Source organism: Mchenga conophoros, linkage group LG23 (assembly GCF_057382185.1).
Source record: "Mchenga conophoros isolate Kocher_MC1m ecotype Shallow Benthic linkage group LG23, M_conophoros_male_GT1.1, whole genome shotgun sequence".
Lineage (NCBI taxonomy): Eukaryota > Metazoa > Chordata > Actinopteri > Cichliformes > Cichlidae > Mchenga > Mchenga conophoros.
This window is the reverse complement of record NC_140547.1, coordinates 23,521,546-23,542,488: the sequence shown is the minus strand read 5'-3', so window position 1 is coordinate 23,542,488 and position 20,943 is coordinate 23,521,546. Positions and strand designations below refer to the sequence as shown.

The following is a 20,943-nucleotide window of genomic DNA, read 5'->3' as shown; positions in this document are numbered from 1 at the left end:
AAAAAAATCGCAATTAGATTATTTTCCATAATCGTTCAGCCCTAATAACATAGTAGTCTTGTTTTAAATATTGAATTTTACTGATGCTCCAGTTTTCAACAACAGTCATCTTAAGCTGTTTTGTATTCTAAGGTAAAGGAAATGTGCCTGAGGTGCTTGGTGAAGACACCTATGACAGAACAAGGCAAATGTGACGGGATGCCATGATCGGTCTGGGTGAGGGGAAACAGAAGTCCAAAACAGTAGGACAGAAAATCGCACATTTATCAGACAGAAGCTGTGCATTGTTTTCTTCACTTTTTCTCCCTGCTAGGTTAGATTTACGTACCAAAAACTATTCAGTAAAGTCTAAATTATTAGATGTAGGGGGGAAAAAAAGCTAAGATGAGGTTTAGATACCAAAAACTACTTGGCCGGCTTTACACTCCTATGTGTCTACGTCTAATGCGTCTAAAACTACTTTGTTCGGTTTATGCACCAAAATCTACTTGTCTAGGATTGGGCATTAAAAACTACTTCTCAGGCTTAATGCTTCTACAACTACTTAGTTGGGTTTATGCACCCAGAACTACTTGATTAGGTCTTTGGACTGAAAACTACTTGTTTTGGTTTACCCACTAAAGATTTGTCTGGCTTTGTGTTCTTTAAACTACTTTGTTGTTTTTACACACCAAAATCTACCTAGCTAGGTTTAGACACCAAAAACTACTTGGCGGACTTTACACTGCTAAAACTACTTAGTTGAGTTTATGCACCAAGAACTGCTTGATTAGGTTTTGATACCAAAATCTACTTGGCTAGGTTTAGGGATCAAAAACTACTTGTCATGCTTTGAGCTTCTAAAAGTACTTTGTTGGGTTTATGCACCAAGAACTACTTGATTAGGTTATTGGACCAAAAGCTGTTGGTTTGATTTGCACACTAAAATTTATTTGGTTTATGCACCAAACCTATTAAGATAATTGGGTTGGGTTTAGGTGAAAAACAATAACATACATAACAATAACACTGCTGATTTAAATGACATCAATGGGTCCATATGAGATGATTTGCGAGACCAGGGCTGTCTTCGCACAGATGCCAAAGGACACTTTGCACCTATCTCTGAGACACCAGCAGCTTCGACAGTGAGACAGTATTTGACGCCCCTGGAATGAAAACCGGGTTGGTTTAACTCTTCTTGCAAGTATTTTCCTTTTTTCTGCCCTTGCTGCATGGCTCATGACTTCTTAGATCACCTCCCCGACTCATGCCTTACTCTTCAAACAGTCCAATCTCCCACCAGCAACCACCCACAATCCTTAATGTGACTGTGGCCAGTCTTTCTCAAGTTGCTCACACCTTCCCTCATGTTGTTGCAGCGACATGCAATAATAAACAACCTCGGACACACACAGCTATTTTTACTACCTTCCCTAACCCATTTCACCAAACAGTCCCACCCTATAGAGCACAGAGCAATTTCTAATCGAAGGGTACTTCCATTTTCACAGGTCAGAAGATAAAAGCCTTTGAGGCTATGTGATCCTTTTACTTGCTTTATTAAAGGAGCCACAGCTTCTGCTACACCGCGCTGGATTTCCTTATAGTTAATCCAAGCCCAGCAACTCATACGAATTAGTTTTCACTGACTTTCAAATTTCGAACAAATGAGAAATTAACAGTACCTACCCTTCGCAAATTGCTTCTCCATCTTCTGAGGTGAATCTTGCTTAAGGCAAGCCTAAAGGTTGGAAGTTAAAAGCTATTTCTCTTCACTAATGATGGCACTAATGCATTTGCCATTTACATACCCCTTTCACTTGTGTCTAGTGTTACGCTACTACTCAATTCTTTTCTTAATAACACTCTTTTCTTTTGTTACCCTCATTCTTCTTCTCTTTCTTTCCAATCTGTATTCCATTTTCCCCTTCTTGCCGATGGCAGAATCAACACAACCGCATAGCATAAAATAACACCTGCTCCCACCTGATACCTGAAGTTGAAAACTCTATTAGTTGTGGAAGCCATTAGCGGCTAATGGAAGACTTGTGTACCACGGTGCTCTGGTAGAGGAAGGTGCCGCAGCATTTGCCATATCGATTGTGATGGACTTAAAGAAGGGGGAGCTTGAAATTTACAAAGAGGCTGTGGGCTTCGACATAATGAGATATACGGCCATGTGGTGAATAGTAATGCGGCAGTTTGAAATGATTAGGTCGAGAGGGGAAGACAGACAAGGAGAAACAACAAATAAAGGAAGTGTAAGGGGTGGGGGGAGCTGTAGATAGGAGGTGAGAAATAAGGAGAAGGCAGGAGGGGGGAGAAAAAAGAACAAACAAAAGAAGATGAGAAACTGGCAGTGACACAAATTACAGAGTGAGACAGCGCTAAACAAGGGAAAGGACTACTTTAATTAGGAGGATAGGTTTTATAGCAAGACAAGTGACACAGGGTCATCAGATGAGACAGGGGAATAACGCTGCTGTAAGAGCAGAAGAAGAACCCGGAGACTCAGCAAAAGACTCCCAGAGGAAAGTAAAAAGGTCTAATTTTCTGGGTTTAAGAGGACCTCGTGGCTTCTGTTTTTATTGGTATACTGGTTTGGTTAAATTCTAATGACTCCGTCTCTCTTTAGAATTTGCTCTAATTGTCTTTTATGGGTGTTTTAATAGAACTGTTGTCGTCCTCGGGCTGTTTAGGTTCACCACATGTTCTTAACCCTACTTGCTTGCTGTTGTTTTGCCCTTTTGTTAATAATAGTAATACGGTTCTCTGTGCCGTAGCTGGTAACGCAGCTGCTTTTATGTATTTTGGGGATTTCTTGCTGCCACCTGCTCTTTCAGCCTTTTGAACATTTAGTCTTGTATCTTAATAATAATAATAAAATTCTGTATTTTAAAAGTGTGATCTTTTTAATTTGTTTTTGTACTTTACTAAGCCAAGATATAATAGCAGCCAAGTCCCATTTCAATATCAGATCCTGGTTTTATAAAAAAGTTCAACAGTTTGGCAAATGCACCTATGTGTTTCCTTTTAGCACAAAAATCTGGGAGAGGATTAGCCAACAAAAGTAACACACAACATTGGGCATAACCAGCTATGAGTTAATTGATGTCTGGACCTCTGTAGGATGGTAAAAATTGGCACCTTCAACTTGTACTTTATTTGCATAGCACATTTAAAACAACTAAACCGAAAGCACTAAATTCTCTAAAAGCCAGGGAAAACAGGCGAGCTTTGGGTAACAACATGAAGGCCCCTAAATTATTATCAGATCTGGTGTTCAGGGGTAGCGGGTCCACAGTGTAGGGCCTACAAGTATTATAAGAACAGCAGAGGACCTTAGTGCCGTAGCAGGAGTCTGGATACTTAAAAGCTCAGATAAATAAGGGGAGGGGGGCCCATTCAAAGACTTAAAAACAAGCAACGGAATTTTAAAATCCATTCTTAAATAGACAGGAAGTCAGTGAAAAAAAGAGTAAAACTGGGGTAATGTGACGCTCTAGATCAGCGGTCCCCAACCGTTTTTGCGCCACGGACCGGTTTATGCCCGACAATATTTTCACGGACCGGCCTTTAAGGTGTCGCGGATAATTACAACAAAATAAAACTAGTACTGGTACCAAAAAAAAGAAGATTTATTCATAACACACGTGAAAAGACCCAGGAAAACCGAGTTAACGATAAAAACAATAACAAAATAACGCTGAAAACCGATAAAAACCCCGAAAAGCATACATTTCACACTTGAGCCTCTACTCTCGCGGCCCGGTACCAAACGACTCATGGACCGGTACCGGTCCAAGGCCCGGGGGTTGGTGATCGCTGCTCTAGATGGCTTTTACTTTGAAAAGACTCTGAAAAGGCCCTACTGTGCCTCTGACTGGGTTGCGTTTAGAGGTGTTAGGTCGAAGTGTGACTCATGACGAATGGTTTCTGCTGTTGTGTAGTAACTTTTTTTCCCAAATGCTTTTTTTTAACATTTCAAATGAAGGGATGATTCCATATTTCCACATACCAGAAAAGGAAAGCTGTTTTTTTTTTTAAGTTTTCAAAATTTGACTGTGTTGTAATGCTTTGATCTAGTTTATTTAGAAGTTTAGGCTACTGGTCAGTGGGGCAAACGTTTTACCCCTAAAATGTGATAGATTAAGTGAAAAAAAGCCTCACTATTTTCTAAACCCTGATTATGACCCTGCACGTAATGAAATCACTACTTGGTGCACTATATTTACCATCTGCCATTCTAATTCTGAGTGTTTAAATGATTCACCGTGCTGTGGATCAAAAAAGAGGTAGCGTCTTTTACCCAATTTAACCTGAATGTTCTTAGATATGAAAAAACACTAACGTAGCAGATCAGTGATTGTAATTACAGAACTAGCTATTATGTCAGGAGTCTCTGGTGGTGGTCTGTCAACATAATAATCAAAATGGAGCTAAAACGTGCTGACAAGTTCATTTTTTCTTTACTCTTTCCCACAGCTTTCCATCTTCATACTTTACACAGCTACTTTACAGAAGTGGCTTCCCATCATCAGTTAGTTATTAAAGTGTTATCAGTTTTGCATCTTTTAATTATCAATGAAAAGATTCATTTAAAAGATTCACAATTCCTTTATACCCTCTCCAATGTGTTAAAAGGCCTAAAACTGATGTGTCACTATGACAAGTCCAAGTAAACAGATATATAAAAATAAATAAATAAATTAAGCCATTAAATGCACCATGACATTATTAAATAAACGTATAAACAAATTATTTGATAAAGTATTAGAAGAATACTCAATTCTGTTTTCATTTGCTTATGTGTATTATTTCCCCGTTATTAATTTGAATTTTTTTTGTGCATTTCTGCTTCATTACCAAACGAGGAGGGGGCTTTCAGCCTGATTAGAAATTAGCAATCATCTCACCGCAGGATGCCGTCTCTCTAAAGGATAAAAAACTGATACCACAGAACACTTCCAATGACAGACGGTCTTATTTAGAATGCTCAAAAGAATGTAAAAAGAAGAAAATAAAAATAAAAACGTGACCAAAAACGTATAAATATACTTAATATAAAGACTGGTGCTTTTAATGGCAGTTTCTTAATGTATATTTTTCTTTTGGCCACCCAAGTACTGCTTTTGCCATCACTGAAAAATAAATATAATAACGAAATTAAAATTAAAAAGTTAACTAAAAATGTAAAATTAAATTTTAAATAAGAAGGACAATATAAATATAAAATATAAATATAAAAATGTTGCTAATATCAGTTTTTCAAGCAAAAATTTACAACATACAAAGGACCAAAATCATCATTTATAATCAAATTAAAGAAACATTTTGTAAATATCTTTTGGCACTTTTGGTCCTCCATACACTCTATCCCACATCTGTTAAGGTTTTCAGAGGATTTTTGTTTTCTTTTTTTTCCCCTTGCTGGTTCCATCTACACATATCAGACACAGTCAAAGTAACATAATTGGACCAGACGAAGGCTTAGCACAAGCTTAGACAACAACATAAGATTCCCATGTTACCTGTCAGATGGACTACACTGTTGTTAATGAGCATCATAAGGTACGGGATTTAACAGAAACTTTAATGAGTTTTAGCAGGATCTGATGGTGGTCTCCCAGTCCCACATCACAAATGTATCCTGAGATGCCTTACCTGTCCATCATCCCAACACAATCTTGGAGTCTTGGCCCGACGCACCTGCAGGGCAGAGAAACCAGAGAGATCATCCATTAAATCGGGGACAGGTTATGAGTAAACCTCATGTTGCTTTTCTTCCACGTCAATCAGCTGTCACTGGGCAGGGACCTGTGAAATATTGAATCCCGAGCATGGCTGACCGCTTGTCAATATGACACGAAGAGGTGTGTGAGCTGGAAGGCTTGTTTGTTCTCATTTGGTTCACGTGCTATTTCAATGGATTTCTGGGCTGAGACAAAAAACCCAACAAACATCCCAACATACATCATTTAGTTCAAACCAAAGTGCTGTTTCAAACCTATGGGGAAATCAATGGGAAAGAGACAAATATCAATCTAAAAAGAAAACTTTCAATAGTTATAAAAGATTAATAACGGCAATTTAAAAAAGAGCACAATAAGGCCATTTCTGACTCCACTGAGCATTTCCTCATTTTAGCGACATAAAACAGTAATGAGGTTGAGAAATGTTGGGTGTGAACTTGTGATCTAAAGTTTTAGAGAATGGAGGTCAAGATTCACATATTCTGGTATGACAGGATTTACTGTCGGGCCTTCTAGTGGTATTAACAGCCACCCTCATTCCTCACACAGCTTTATAAAGTGGCATTTACCTTAAATATGGAAGCTGCAGGGATATTTCTTAAAAGAATCTAAAGCCTTTTATGGCATACAGTTTTATTGCAGTGGTGTTATACTGTTTGCATGTCTGCTTGATAAACGGCTGAGCATAATGACAGCTTGTCAGTGAGGAAAAAGGAGCCGCCCAAGTGATGAATACACAGATAATAATCACCTAAATATGCAAATCTCCTCAGCTCTTTGGGGTTTTTCCGCTCTCTGTATTTACAAAAATTTACATTTACAAAAGCAGCTTTCAAAACCCACCGCACGCTACCTGCCCAGAGACACGTGGCAGATGGACAAGACTTCCTACTCCCTAAAAAACAAAGTAAAGCATTAGAATTGATCAAATTGATAGATAGCAGCATGTGTTTCCTTCAAGGATTGGTGGAGAGAGAAAAACAGAGGTAAAAGAGCAATGTGACTGTATACGTATGTGCGACAAGCTTTTTGGAGTTAACCATTTTATTGGGTAAGCTATCTGTATTTTGGGCGAGGCCTGTATGGGTCAACCCATGGTGGAGCCTTTCGAACGCATTGACCTCATTATACATTTCCTTGAAGATTCTTCCTGCCTTAGGAAAACCTGATGCCTACACTACAACGTAGAGTATTTGAGGGCTTAGTTCAGGGTTAATGCTGCGTTTTTATTGTTACAAAAATGTACTTTTCACAAGGGTGATGGTAACTTCTGCTGCAGACCTAACATTCATGTACAATATCACTACCTACTGATCAGCTAAGTTCCTAGATGATCTTGTGGACTACAGTGGATAGATACTCGGGGTATCTATGGTTTTAAGATAGTCTAAAGCAGGGGTGTCCAACTCCAGGCCTCAAGGGCCAGTGTCCTGTAGGTTTTAGATGTTGCCTTGATCCAACACAGCTGATTCAAATGGCTTGAAGTTCTCCAGATGCCTGGTAATGAACTAATCATTTGATTCAGGTGTGTTGACCCAGGGTGAGATCTAAAACCTGCCGGACACCGGCCCTTGAGGCCTGGAGTTGGACACCCTGGTCCACAGCTTCGCTATGACAACCATCAGTAAGTACTGCATATCTCATCTAGCTGTGAGCAATGTTATCAAAGTCTCAGTGTAGCCTCAATGTAACATGGCAGCTACATCTTATACCTTAAACGTTCTGAGCTTGTATACAATTTGCAGGTAAGCCTACTTTACTGCTTTTAATTATGCTTTATTCTTTCTTTGCACATCTTGTTTTTCAGTCCATTTAACATCAGTGAGGTTTCTGCTGAAAGAATTTAGTCTCTCCAATGTCTACAATACATGTTTCCATCACATTTATTAAATTATCAATCATTTCATTGTTAATTGGCCCTGCCGTGAAATGTTTGATGACTGAAAAGAAGAATGCTGTAGTGTTTCTTGTGAGATATCACTCCTTATCTTTCGAAGAATCACATTTATCTTTTTCTCCAAGAACAAGAAATACAAGTTTATCTTTGTTTCTTCCTATCGGAACAATCAAAGCAGGATGGTGGTGAAAGCACAGCGATCAGTAAGAAGTGTTGTTAACACTAGGTAAGCTGGAAGTGATTAGAGTAGACTCTTAGCTGCTCATTAATTCCAGATCCTTGAGTGGAGGACTTTTGAACAACAAGAAAGACACAGGAGAACAGGTTTTGAATGCTTCGGTGTGTGTGCACGCGAAGGCTGTGTGAGCACACACGACACAACAAATTGCTTAGCAAATTAGGAGAGCAGGCTAACTTTGGAATTAAATCGGTGACAACTGTGGCTCCTCAAAAGTCACTTGGTTGTCAATTAAATGGTGTACCAAATAGCTAATTAGCAAGTAATCAGTGTCTGTATCCAGTGTTGTGTGTGTGTGTGTGTGTGTGTGTGTGTGTGTGTGTGTGTGTGTGTTTTCAATCAGTTTTCTTTCTGCATTAGCAGAGAACAAAGGACTTTTCTGACAACAGACACAACAAGCCAGGGATTATTTTTTGTCAGGAAAGTCGTCTAATGAGTGACCTGCCATGTGAACGTGTCCTTAAACAAGGTACCGATTCTATACAAGATAATATTAATATATATATAATATAATATTCTTAATATATATATATATAATATTCTTGATCTTCAACTTGTGTATCTGTAAATAATTTGTACCTTTTCCATCCTTTGTCATCCCCTCTACTTCGAAAATTCTCCTTTCCATGTCTCTTTAAAGCTGCACTGATACTATCAACATTTACAGGCTAGCTGCAGTAAAATAAAATGACCTCCTGCCATGTTAGAGAAAGAACATTAAGTTCCTTTCTACTGCACATCGTCTCGCCAGCCCTGTTGCTAGGATTCAGAAGTCTAACTTTGTTTGCAGAGACCACCGACAAGCTCCACCTCAGCACCTCACTCATCATCTTCTGTCTGTCTTACCAGTCCCCACTGTTCGGCTTCTTCCATAATAGTCTCCCCACTAGCAGAAAATCTAAAAAGGCCTGGGCTCAAGTTCAAAGCCAAAGCCATACTGGCTTCAAAAAACAAGCTTTAGAGGATGAAAACATAAACAGGTAAGAACGGTAAATTTTCCCCACAACCACAACTGCCATTCTTTTGAAGACTTATACTGCTTTGGCCTCAGTATTAAAGTATGTCGGGAGAGACGTGATGGCTAAACTATTATTTAGAACTTTGATTGGCAGGCATTTTGTAGAACATTAAGAAACTCACATAAATTCACTGTGTGTTTAAATCTGCCACATTTTATTTAGTTATTTTATAGTTTAAAAAGGAACAGAACACATTTAAAACTAAGTGCACTGGTGATACCTAGCTGCTAATGTACATCTGTTGTCTCAGAGCACACAGACAGTACTCAACTTCAAGACAACAAAAACAGCACATAAATAATATATTATAATATATGATATATAAAAGTTAATCAGTGAGAAAATTCAATCAATATGAACAGACAGATAAAAGGCTGCTGGTGGTTGCGCTAAACTTAGCAAAAAAAGTGATGTTATCACATCCTTCAGAGCATTAGGGCACAGGTTAACCTTTAGGGAAATAATACTTTTGGATTTGTTGGGTAGAATATGATAGGAAGGTTTACACCGTTTTCATTATTTTTATGAAAAAAATAAAGCTAAGGACTAGCTTAGTTTAATGCTAACTGGCTTAGTTTACTGCTAAGGTAAGACCATTAGCTTAGCAATAAACTAAGCCAAATAGCAAATAAGGCTAAAAAAAAAAAAAAATATTTGGCTCTGTGCAAAATTATATACAACACAAACATCTGCCCAGTTTTTGGAGGTTGATGGGTTAGCTAATGGGGACATTTATAAACCTGTTTCCTGTCTCTATACATGGCTAAGCCGATTTCCAACTAGTTTTGGCTACTAGCTATCATGGTCTGGGTGCAGTGTTGCCAACTCCTCAGTAAGGAAAATTGCTATTGGCTGTCCTAAAACTCGCTAGAAGTCGCTAAATGACGTCATTGCCTAATTTGCATAATTGGTCATGCTAATCTAATTGTAACCTATGTTGTTGGAGAGAGAAATAACATCGTGGAAGAGACATAAAGTGAGTAAAAAACGTCCTAAATTGCATCTAGAGTTTATATAGAAATACAAATTAAATTTCTTTTAGCAATTATTGTTTTTTTTAATGTCACTATTCCAACCCTGCTCCTTTACCCGGGCTTGGACCGGCAAAAGTGACCCGAAATAGGAACTCTGGTGGAGTTACTTTGTGTGTGTGTGTTTATAAGTAGTTTTAAACCTTGTGATCCACAAAACAGCATAAGAGTAAAAGAGTAAAAGAAGAACTGACTGCGTTACAGCACCCGCTGCTTGTTGAGAGTAAAAGCAATACGCGCTTTCACGTCTTTTTTTTAGAAAAAAAGTCGCTAAGGGGTCTGAAAACTCGCTAAATATAGCGACAAAGTCGCTAAGTTGGCAACACTGTCTAGGTGTGACTGGAAAATTCCGCTGAAGGTCTGGACCTCCCTGGTATCCACCCATGGGCAGGGCCTACAGCCTCCCTCACCTGAAGCTGATTGAGGCAATTAGGTTGGAGATTTAAGCTGCTTGCTGACACTGCTTCCTCGCCAGTTCGTCAACTACCCTATGTTGGTAACCAGGCCTCATGCGGCTTGTCTATGATTCTCAATGCTTTACTTACCTTGCAATCTTGTGTTCTAGTTACTCCTGGAAATTCCATCACACTGAACCACTCATCTTGGAAATCTGGTTAACCCGCCTGCTTTCAGAATCATCTCCTTGCCTCACCTGCCTGCCCTCCTGCCCTTACACCACCACAGGATCTTCACCGCTCAGTTACAGCTGACACACACCACCAAACCCACCCAGACCGCACTACCTCTCCTTCAACGCTTCCATCTCCCACCTGCACAGTAAGACGAAGATTTTCATAGCTTCCATCCTCTCCAGAACTCCTCATTGGCTACCGCTTTAACACTGCTCTCCTCTCTTCCAGTACGTAGCTAATCACCAGCCAGCTGCCGTTGCTTTCTTGGACCTGTCCCCTTGCTTTATCCCTTTCCCCTGGCCAAGACCCTCACGTCCCATGTGTCAAGCCTAAAGCCAAGTGCCATCGTAAACATCATTCTTGTGCTAGTTAATAAACCTTTGTTGAAACCTTTCCTCACCCTCCGCTTTGGGTAATCTGCACGTGGGTTTGATTTTTGGTACTCGGCCTCCAGCCGTTTTGTGACACCAGCGTAATGTACTAATGAGGGTGCTGTCAATCTAACTGTTAGCAAGAGAGCAAATCTGTATATTTTCTGAAAGTTAAACTATTACTTTAGTCCAATTTTAAAACACACTACTTATATGCAAAACAAGACACTACTAATAGCCACTTGAGGCTAACTTCAAAAGTGAGCCATGATACACCCCATGTTAAAATCCCCAACTTTACAGCAGAATTAATCATATTTATAGCTTAGTATAACAAAACAGTTTAGTCTCTAATGTCCTGTTCTGTGACAACTATATGATTATTTTTTAAATACGAAACTCAGCCTTTTAAATTACATTATGCCTTAAAGAAATACACGAGTAGCTAATTGGATATAAAGTGGCAAATTCAACTCAATTTAAGAATATTCGTGGTGTAGATGATTATGTACCCTCTCTCACTCATAATGCTAGAATTAAGGCTAAAAAACTTTAACAGCATAAAAGCACCAAAGCCAGAAGCTGCTCAGGGTAACTATGAAGGCGAGTGGACACTTGAAAGAAACGGATTAACTTTTATACATAGACACATCTTTATGTATCATCCCTCTCTTACCCCTGGGTGCAATTGGCATGGCAGGGATGACACTCGTTGTTGGCCTTGGCGTATTTGAAGATGAAACTGTTGGCTCCCTGCAGCCCATCGGGGCACTTCTCTACGCAGTTAGGGCCGTCTTTGAAGTGGAGGCATTTTACACACTGGTCTGGGCCCTGTGAGGAGAGCACAACAAGGAGGAGCGAGATGAGAAGATGGGTTACAAAGAGGGTGGTAGACAAGGGGTGAATAAAGAAGAAGGAGGTAAAGGTGGCAGTAAGAGGAGATAACATAAAACAAGAACAAAATAATGGGTGAAGAGCTAAAAGAAACCAGTGGAGAAAAATAAAGTTAAGAAAAAGTTCATGGAAATTCATACAGCGATAATCCCACATGAATCCCAAGCAATGATTTATACATTGTATTGCAAAAAGTATTTGCTCGTGTGCCTTAACACACACATGAACTTGAGTGACCTCCCATTCTTTATCCATGTGATGTTGGCCCACAATTTGCAGCAATAACAGCTTCAGCTCTTCTAGGAAAGCTTACCACAGGTTTAAGAGTGTTTATGAGAAGTTTTGACCGTTCTTTCAGAAGAAAATTTATGAGGTCAGACACAAAGGCCTGTCTCATAGGCTCTGCTTTAATTCATCCAAATTCATTTGTCCTTGCTTTGTGCACTGGTCATGTTGGAAGAGGAAGGTACCACCCCCAAACTGTTCCCACAGATGTCTTGGTATGCTGATGCATTAAGAGTTTCTTTCACTGGATCTAAGGTAATCCCCCCTCCACCAAACTTTACAATTGGCACAATGCAGTCAGACCAGTACTGTTCCCCTGGCGACCATCAAACCCAGACTCTTCCATTTGATTTCCAGACAGAGAACTAAGATTCGTCACTCGAGGAAACATATCTTCACTACTCTAGAGTCCAGTGGTGGGGTGCTTTACACCACTGCATCCGACCCTTGGTGATCTAAGGCTTAGATGCAGCCATGCTGCCATGGAAACCTGCGCCATTAAGCTCTCTACGCACCGTTCTTGAGCTAATCTGAAGGCCACGTGGAGTTTGGAGTTGGTGACGTCTGTGCAATATGTGCCTCAGCATCCACAGACCCCAGTGTGATTTAGTGTAGCTTCTACTTTGTTCTAATCCCACTAACAGTTGACGATTGAATATTTAGTAGTGTGGAAATTTCACGTCTGGACTTGTTGCACAGGTTGCATCCTGTCACATTACCACACTGGAATTCACTGAGCTACTGAGAGTGATGCATTCCTTCACACATTTTTGTAGTAGCAGTCTGCATGTCTGGATGTTTGATTTTATACACCTGTGGCCATGAAAGTGATTGGAACACCTGAATTAAAAGATTTGGATGGGAGAGTGAACACTTTTGGCAGTATAATCCATGTTGAGCTAAAGTGCCTGGAATTTATTCCACTGTATCCCTGATAAAACTGGGAAAATGGTTAGGGAGTCAGGTTGTGCCAAAAAAAAGTGCACACTGAAAGTGATGGAGGAGACGACAAGAGGTAAGTGAACACGAGCTCAGCTGCAGCAGGAGCATGAATAAGTTAGAATGGGAGCGGAAAACTGACTGTACACTTTGTGTGAATGTCTATGTGCGTGTGCACGAAGTGCTGACAAAAGTGTAAGCTTAAAATTGCACAGAGGTGTGTGTATGTGTGTGTTGTGAAGAACAAGTTGCATTCTGGCGGCTGGGCTTTTCAGCTCCACGCTCTGCTGCTAACGACAGCCACGGCGACCTGATGGACAGCTTCTCACCACTTGACACATTTAGACACACACCATCAATAAACATTATGCTCACTTTGCGTAGTTGCGTGTCTGTGTGTGAGCAGGGCAGATGCATACAAATGTCCGAATGCATTTAAGTATGTCCGTGGACACTGCGCATGTGCGTCTGCGTGTGACTGAGCACCCGTGGATGATTGACTCTGGTGTTATTCACTGCTCAGCTGTGACCAGCATCCCAACGTCACCAGCCTTTGCGCATCCTTGAGGAGCTGCTCTCTCTCTCTTCATCTGTTATTCTCTCCCTCAGACAGTCATAAAAGGTTAGTCACACAGTCACTAGAATCCGTGAAACAAGTCATGCTGCACATTAGATGCAACTTTTTCGTAATGAAACATTGCGCTGTAAAATCAGCTTCCTGTACAGTTATAGATCGTACCCACATTTGTCCCACTACAGTATTTATGCCACCAGGATTCAGAATTCATCATAGTAAAGAAAAAAAACAACAAGCAGGTAATTTAATTAAATAACAGTATTGTAATGGATATTATTGGATGTAATCACTCTATACTGTATGTGAGCACAAGTAATTTAGTCCAGGGGTTTTGAAATAGCTCAGAAAAAGTTTCCAAGGATATTCTCATAACCACGTGGATGTACCTGGTTTCAAATTCGCACGTCTTGATAACGCAGAATAAGTCACATACACAATATGCACAAATGGCCATATCTTTGAATTCAGGTGTTTTCAATCCATTTGACAGAGGCGTATAAAAACAAGTACCTAACCATACAGTCTGCCTTTATAAACATCTGTGAGAGAATGGGTCGTCCTACTGAGCTAACTGGAACAGAGTGCAGTGCTGTAATAGGATGTGGGACCAGCTCCCAGTTTGGATTCGGGAGACAGACACCCTCTCTACTTTTTCTTTTTCATAACGCTTATAGTTGAATCAGGTGACTCTGAATCCTCTCTTAGTTACAGTAGAATATGCCTAGGCTGCTGGGCGCTTGCCATGATGCACTGAGTGTTTCCTCTTCACTCACTCATGTTTATCTCATTTCATCTCTGGCTCTCTTCCACAGTGTCTTTGTCCTGTCTTCCTCCCCTCACCCCAACAAATCGTGTTAGAAAGCTGTCCCTCTCTGAGCCTGGTTCTACTGGAAACTTGTTCCTCTTTAAAGGGAGTTTTTCCTTCCCACTGTTGCCTAGGACTTGCTCAAAGGGGATTGTTTAATTGTTGGTGTTTTCTCTGTACTATTGTAGGGTCTTTACCTTTTAACATAAAGCACTTGAAGACAACTGCTGTTATGATTTGGTGCTAGATCTATAAAACTGAATTGAATCACGCTGAAATTGAATTCATGTCTTGCTCTTTCAGTATTTTTTCTGGCCCCTGGTGTCATCCATATGTATATTTAAAAATATTTATTTTGAAGGTGAGCTGTCTCACCTTCAAAATAAAAATTGCTGTAGTAAGGCACGCATTTTCCACTGAAGGGAAATGTTCTTTGTTTCTGGTTCGAACTTTCACCACACCTCGGGAATTCGTTGGTGATTGCTGCAATCACCTGTAGTTTTATATGAAGAATAGTAACTTGTCTGCAAACAATCTGCTGGTAACCAAACAAATCACAAGGAGGGTTTTGGTACAGCATCCTCATTGTGAAGGATTTCACCTGTCAACAGCCAGCAACCTCAAGGATCCGCTTAGCAAACGGTCAAGGAATACACATCGCTGACAGAGGGTCGTTGACCAGTCTCTAGACTTTAGTTGACAATAATTCTGATCATGTCCTGAGATCTGTATTCAGTTACAACATCTAGACTGATTTGTCAGCTTACTATATTTTCTTTTTATGCTTTTTACAAGTACAAAGTACAGAAAATATATAGTAATTCACAGGAATTTTAGCAAAAACTACCGCAGTTATGTTGTGGAGATTATTTTTGGCATATGTGGATTCTTCTGCTTTCCAATCCCTTTAATCATCCTGCAACTCCTGAGACGTTTGGCAACCTTTTCTGGGCGTCCCTGCAGGTTTGATACGAGCACTGGCGTATACCCTAGCATGATAATGATGCAGCTGCAGCCTTGCATGAGCAGATTTGTTTGCATTTGGTGTTGCTGCGTACAATTTCTGTGCACATGCATGCAGATGTGCATGTTCTCCACTGACATTTCAGCAAGGAAACATTTTGGAGAGTCGTATTGTGATCATTCTAAAAGTGACTTTACCGGAAGGTCAGAATCTAATCTCATTTTGCTTTTTTTTTGACTGTGTGCATGGGTGCTTGCCAAAAGCATGCCTCCAAAAGTAGCTACAGTACTTTATCATCCCTCCCATTAACCTACCATTCACCTTTGCAAACAGTACTTATATCTTTGGAAATCCTGTGTGCAAAACACAGCAAAATAAGTTGGAAATCCACTTTGGCACGTAGAAGATAGTCCCCTATCTCGCACAGAAAAATGAGGAGTGGTTTTAATCTAAACAGCTTATTTCCTGTATTTATAAAATGTATTCTTAAGTAAAAAGGAAGTTGAGACTGAGGGTCTTACCGGACCGAGACATGTCACAGTGTTTCCATCCATCTTCTCACATTGGCTATCGCACGCCAGGCACACGGATCCATTGGCAAATTCACGCTCTTCCCTGATAAATAAGAAAAATGAAAATAGGAATGCATGTATTATAGATTTGAGAGCACAGTGAAATATTGATTAAGAGCATGCCGCAAGTACGAGCTGTACATTGAGGCCTTTTTCAACAAAATCAAGTGTGATACAACAACCGGTTTATCTGGGTCATCTCCAAGACGCAGTGCCCTCTGCTGAAGGGGCATGCAGGGCAGCGAGCTACCTAAAACTATTTGACCAGGTTAACGGCTTAGTATGGTCAATATGCTTACAGAGAAAGTCCATGAATAATGAACGTCTTTTTAAATCATAGGCAAACATGAGGGGATGTGTGGAAGGTGGAGGAAGCAGGAGAAGAGATGGTGGGAGGGAAGGAGGAACGGGAAAGATGGTATGAAAGGCCACGGAGAGGGCATTTAGAGAGGGAGTTTGCTTTTGATAGGACCAGAGTGAAGAGACAGAGGGAGTGTGTGATAAAAGAAAAAGAAAAAAAAGCCAAACACATTTTCTTTTCATCCCGTTATCAAAGAATCACTGCGGTTCCTGCAACGTCTAAAACGCTTCAGTCAGCCGGTTAATGTGTACTTTATGTTGGTTTTGTTTTTTCGCTTCTGAGGGGAAAGAAAGTAAACAATAGAGCTCGATATTGGGTTTATACACTGCAATTACCCTGGCAGGAGCTCCACATAGCCCCAGGCCTTACTGTTGAATCCTTATATGTGTATATTGGTGTGTTTCTGTGCGTGATTGTGTGTGTGTGTGTCTGTGTGTGTGCACTCGCATACTCTCAATCTAAAAATTCCTGTCTTGTTTGTGTCCGAATCAGCGCATTATCTTCACTTTTGAAGTGCGGCGTCTCGGGCGGGCGGAGGCAGGCTGCTGTCAATAACAACTGCTGCCGATCAAAACCACTTTTCACATCAGAGGGATCGATCAGCCAATGCAGAGGACAGACGCTCTCAGAGGAGGATTCGCCCAGTTACAAACAAACCTCTTTCTCACAGCAGCGGGATAATGAAAGGGACTGTATGTGTGCGCGCGTGCACGTGCATGATTTTTGTTCATATTTGCATGTGATGCTATTGGGGTGGAATAAAGAGTCCACAGATTCCTCCTTGTGAGCTGTTTTTATAAGATGTGGCACTGAGAATTTTGGATCTCCTGCGGGTATGTGGGTTTTTATGCATTTTCATGTGGGTAATATTAGATGAAAACCTTTTAGACTCGGTAGTTTTAAAAGCAACAAAAAAAAGAGAAACTAAACATCCTGACACTCTAGTGTTCAGCTCACATTAAAAGGCAATAAAAATGAAGATAAAATCCCAGATTTCCCTTTGCTGAGCCTTTATTTCAGGGTAGTTTTTCTTTAAATGGTCCTATTGATTCTTTATGATCACAGCAGTTTGTCTGACACATCCAAAAAGCAGAGTGTGTAAGCTACAGATGGTCCTTTTATTAATGATGTTTTCAGTGGGAAACTCCCATAGCTCTCTTTGCATTTCTCCCCCAGCTTTTTTTCCCTTGTTCCAAAATAAATTAGATTCCTCTCTCCGAGGCACTATGCAGGGGAATCCTTTAGGGGGAAAAAAGGCCCAGGCAGTGGAGAGATATCTCTTTTCTTGGTTGAGGTGGAAGAAAAGATACATGGAGCAGAATGGGTGAGAGACAAAGACCTCTGCAGTCATGCTCTCTGGGGTCATTTCCATTCCTTCAAAGCCGTTCTTCCTGATTGGCCTCCTTCACAGCTGGTAGTGCGCGCCAAAGCCCCACTGGGGGGATGACCTGATGGGGGATTAGTCCTGTTTTGGTGGAATTTAAGCAGGGCTGTGGCCGCTGTTCAGAAATCCAAACATCCAAATAGCCACAGCACGGTCAACCCACCAAAGCAACTTTTTAAAATTTTTTTAATTAAACCCATTCAGCTCCTCCCTCACTCACTCCCTCCCTCCCTCCCTCCTCCCCCAACCCCAGTGGGATTGCATTTCAGTCCTCCCTGCTCACCCCCAAACTCCTTTGCTCTCTCTTTGTTTTATTCAACAGACGTATAAACTGAAGGGAATTAGTGCCTCTTCTCATTAACAATGGAAACACAGAAGAAGAACGAGCTGAAGAATCTTATGGTTTAAAATCACCATCCCGAGAACATTTTTAATGAGCTAACACTAAATTCTTGAGAGATATACAGTTCAGTAGCTTCAGAACAAAGTGAAATATTAAGCAAATCTATGCTGCATACAGCAAAAGTGCTGAAAATAAGCAGCGCTATGACAATCTGCTGTCCATATCCAGTCATTAAATTAGTGTACAGACTGTGGAAATAAGACTAAAATGATTTTTTAAAGGTGAAAACTATATATAACTCACATACCGTAACAGAACAGTATTGGCTGTACCCACTTTTTAAAAAAAATCAATTTAGATATGCCATGATGTGGCTTTTTTATGCAGATGATATGACTTTCTTCAACAATTCAACAGTGTATTTGTATCTACTTCTACAATCTTCAAGACACATGCCATAGAATAAAGAAAATGTACATAGCAAGAATAATGATATTAAACACAGTGACCCCATGGCAAACTCCAGTCACTGGGGAAGATTCCTTGACCAGTATTCGAAGCGGTTGGTAAAAAGTTTGGTCAGTCGCATGTTGCTGCAGTCGTATTTTGAAATGAAGGGATGGACTCATCTACAAACACTGTGCACTTACTCTCTGAGCTGCAAACTGTGAAAAATGCAACACAAGCCAGAATTTTAAAAAAAGTTCACTTTTACAGAAAAAAGTGCCTCAGTGCCACAACTTTTACTTGGAAGGCAAACTGTCTACATTGTTTCGCACTTTATCAAGTTGTACTGCCCTGCGGATAGTAGTTGAAATAGATAGTACGGTAGTTTTCGACCAATTTCACCCAGCAGGAGCCAGAAACTGCCAGGAATCTTTGCCAACCAGTCAGGGACTACACCTAGCAGCTTTTAAGAAGTGTAACCAGAGGTACACTTCAACTGTGAGAGACAGAATGTGAAAAAAAAATCCATGAATTCACATGGTAGGATTTGTAAAGAATTTATTCGTAAATTAGGGTGGAAAATAAATATTTGGTCACCTCAAACAAGGAAAATCTCTGGCTCTCACAGACCTGTAACGTCTTCTGTAAGAAGCTTTTCTGTCCCCCACTCGTTACCTGTATGAATGGCACCTGTTTGAACTCATCATCTGTATAAAAGACACCTGTCCACAGCCTCAAACAGTCAGACTCCAAACTCCGCCATGGCCAAGACCAAAGAGCTTTCGAAGGACACCAGGAAAAGTATTGTAGACCTGCACCAGACTGGGAAGAGTGAATCTACAATAGGCAAGCAGCTTGGTGTGAAAAAATCAACTGTGGGAGCAATCATCAGAAAATGGAAGACATACAAGACCACTGATAATCTCCCTCGATCTGGGGCTCCACGCAAGATCTCATCCCGTGGGGTCAAAATGATCATGAGAACGGTGAGCAAAGATCCCAGAACCACACGGGGGGACCTGGTGAACGACCTGCAGAGAGCTGGGACCAAAGTAACAAAGGTCACCATCAGTAACACACTACAACGGCAGGGAATCAAATCCCGCAGTGCCAGACGTGTTCCGCTGCTGAAGCCAGTGCATGTCCAGGCCCGTCTGAAGTTTGCCAGAGAGCACATGGATGATACAGCAGAGGATTGGGAGAATGTCATGTGGTCAGATGAAACCAAAGTAGAACTTTTTGGTATAAACTCAACTCGTCGTGTTTGGAGGAAGAAGAATACTGAGTTGCATCCCAAGAACACCATACCTACTGTGAAGCATGGGGGTGGAAACATCATGCTATGGGGCTGTTTTTCTGCCAAGGGGACAGGATGACTGATCCGTGTTAAGGACAGAATGAATGGGGCCATGTATCGTGAGATTTTGAGCCAAAACCTCCTTCCATCAGTGAGAACTTTGAAGATGAAACGAGGCTGGGTCTTCCAACATGACAATGATCCAAAACACACCGCCCGGGCAACAAAGGAGTGGCTCCGTAAGAAGCATTTGAAAGTCCTGGAGTGGCCTAGCCAGTCTCCAGACCTCAACCCCATAGAAAATCTGTGGCGGGAGTTGAAAGTCCGTGTTGCTCGGCGATAGCCCCAAAACATCACTGCTCTCGAGAAGATCTGCATGGAGGAATGGGCCAAAATACCAGCTACTGTGTGTGCAAACCTGGTAAAGACCTATAGTAAACGTTTGACCTCTGTTATTGCCAACAAAGGTTATGTTACAAAGTATTGAGTTGTATTTTTGTTATTGACCAAATACTTATTTTCCACCCTGATTTACGAATAAATTCTTTACAAATCCTACCATGTGGATTCATGGATTTTTTTTTCACATTCTGTCTCTCACAGTTGAAGTGTACCTCTGGTGCAAATTACTGACCTCTGTCATCATTTTAGGTGGGGGAACTTGCACAATCGGTGGCTGACTAAATACTTTTTTGCCCCACTGTAAAAGCAAGTAAATACCAACTCAGCACTCTTTGTTGGTAGGTAGACACTTCTTACACCAGGCCTTTGGGTTATGGATGTTCTGATTCCACAAGTCAGGCCAGTGACTCAAAACAAAAAGTGGGCCTGTTGAATATTGCTTGCATTTCCTCACTGTGACTGACTGTATTTACAGTATTGGAAACAAGTGTGGTTCAGCCGCTCCCTGCCATGCGCCTTTCCTCGTCTTCTTCAAAGCCTTCGCTATGAGCTGTTTTCACCGGCATCTTCAAAGCTTCCCTCCCACAAACGGCGCAGGAAAGGACCAGCAACAAGTCAACATGACCGAGGGTTGCTCGCTCTCATACACACTTACAAACGCGCTCTCCTCTTCCCCTGAGGAAAACACGAGCCTGACATCACACCGCTTGGAAGAAAAGTCATATTTATCTTGTGGCAGATGCTGCCGGT

At 40.9% G+C, this 20,943-nt stretch overlaps 1 protein-coding gene and 1 long non-coding RNA gene across 2 annotated transcripts in view; one reads left to right on the top strand and one right to left on the bottom strand.

Annotated features, from left to right (window-relative positions):
• LOC146547256 (receptor tyrosine-protein kinase erbB-4-like) overlaps positions 1–20,943 on the bottom strand; it is a 373,065-nt gene that overhangs the window by 78,702 nt on the left and 273,420 nt on the right. The window contains exons 14-16 of the mRNA XM_085263592.1: positions 15,909–16,002; positions 11,600–11,754; positions 5,647–5,691 (exon numbers count right to left, since the gene is read on the bottom strand). Of these exons, the coding sequence (XP_085119718.1) occupies positions 5,647–5,691; positions 11,600–11,754; positions 15,909–16,002 (294 nt within the window). The remainder of the gene's footprint in view (positions 1–5,646; positions 5,692–11,599; positions 11,755–15,908; positions 16,003–20,943) is intronic.
• LOC146547257 (uncharacterized) lies at positions 8,671–10,937 on the top strand. Its single transcript, XR_014890601.1, has 3 exons — positions 8,671–8,850; positions 10,486–10,697; positions 10,781–10,937. It is a non-coding gene; the product is annotated as an uncharacterized LOC146547257 (long non-coding RNA).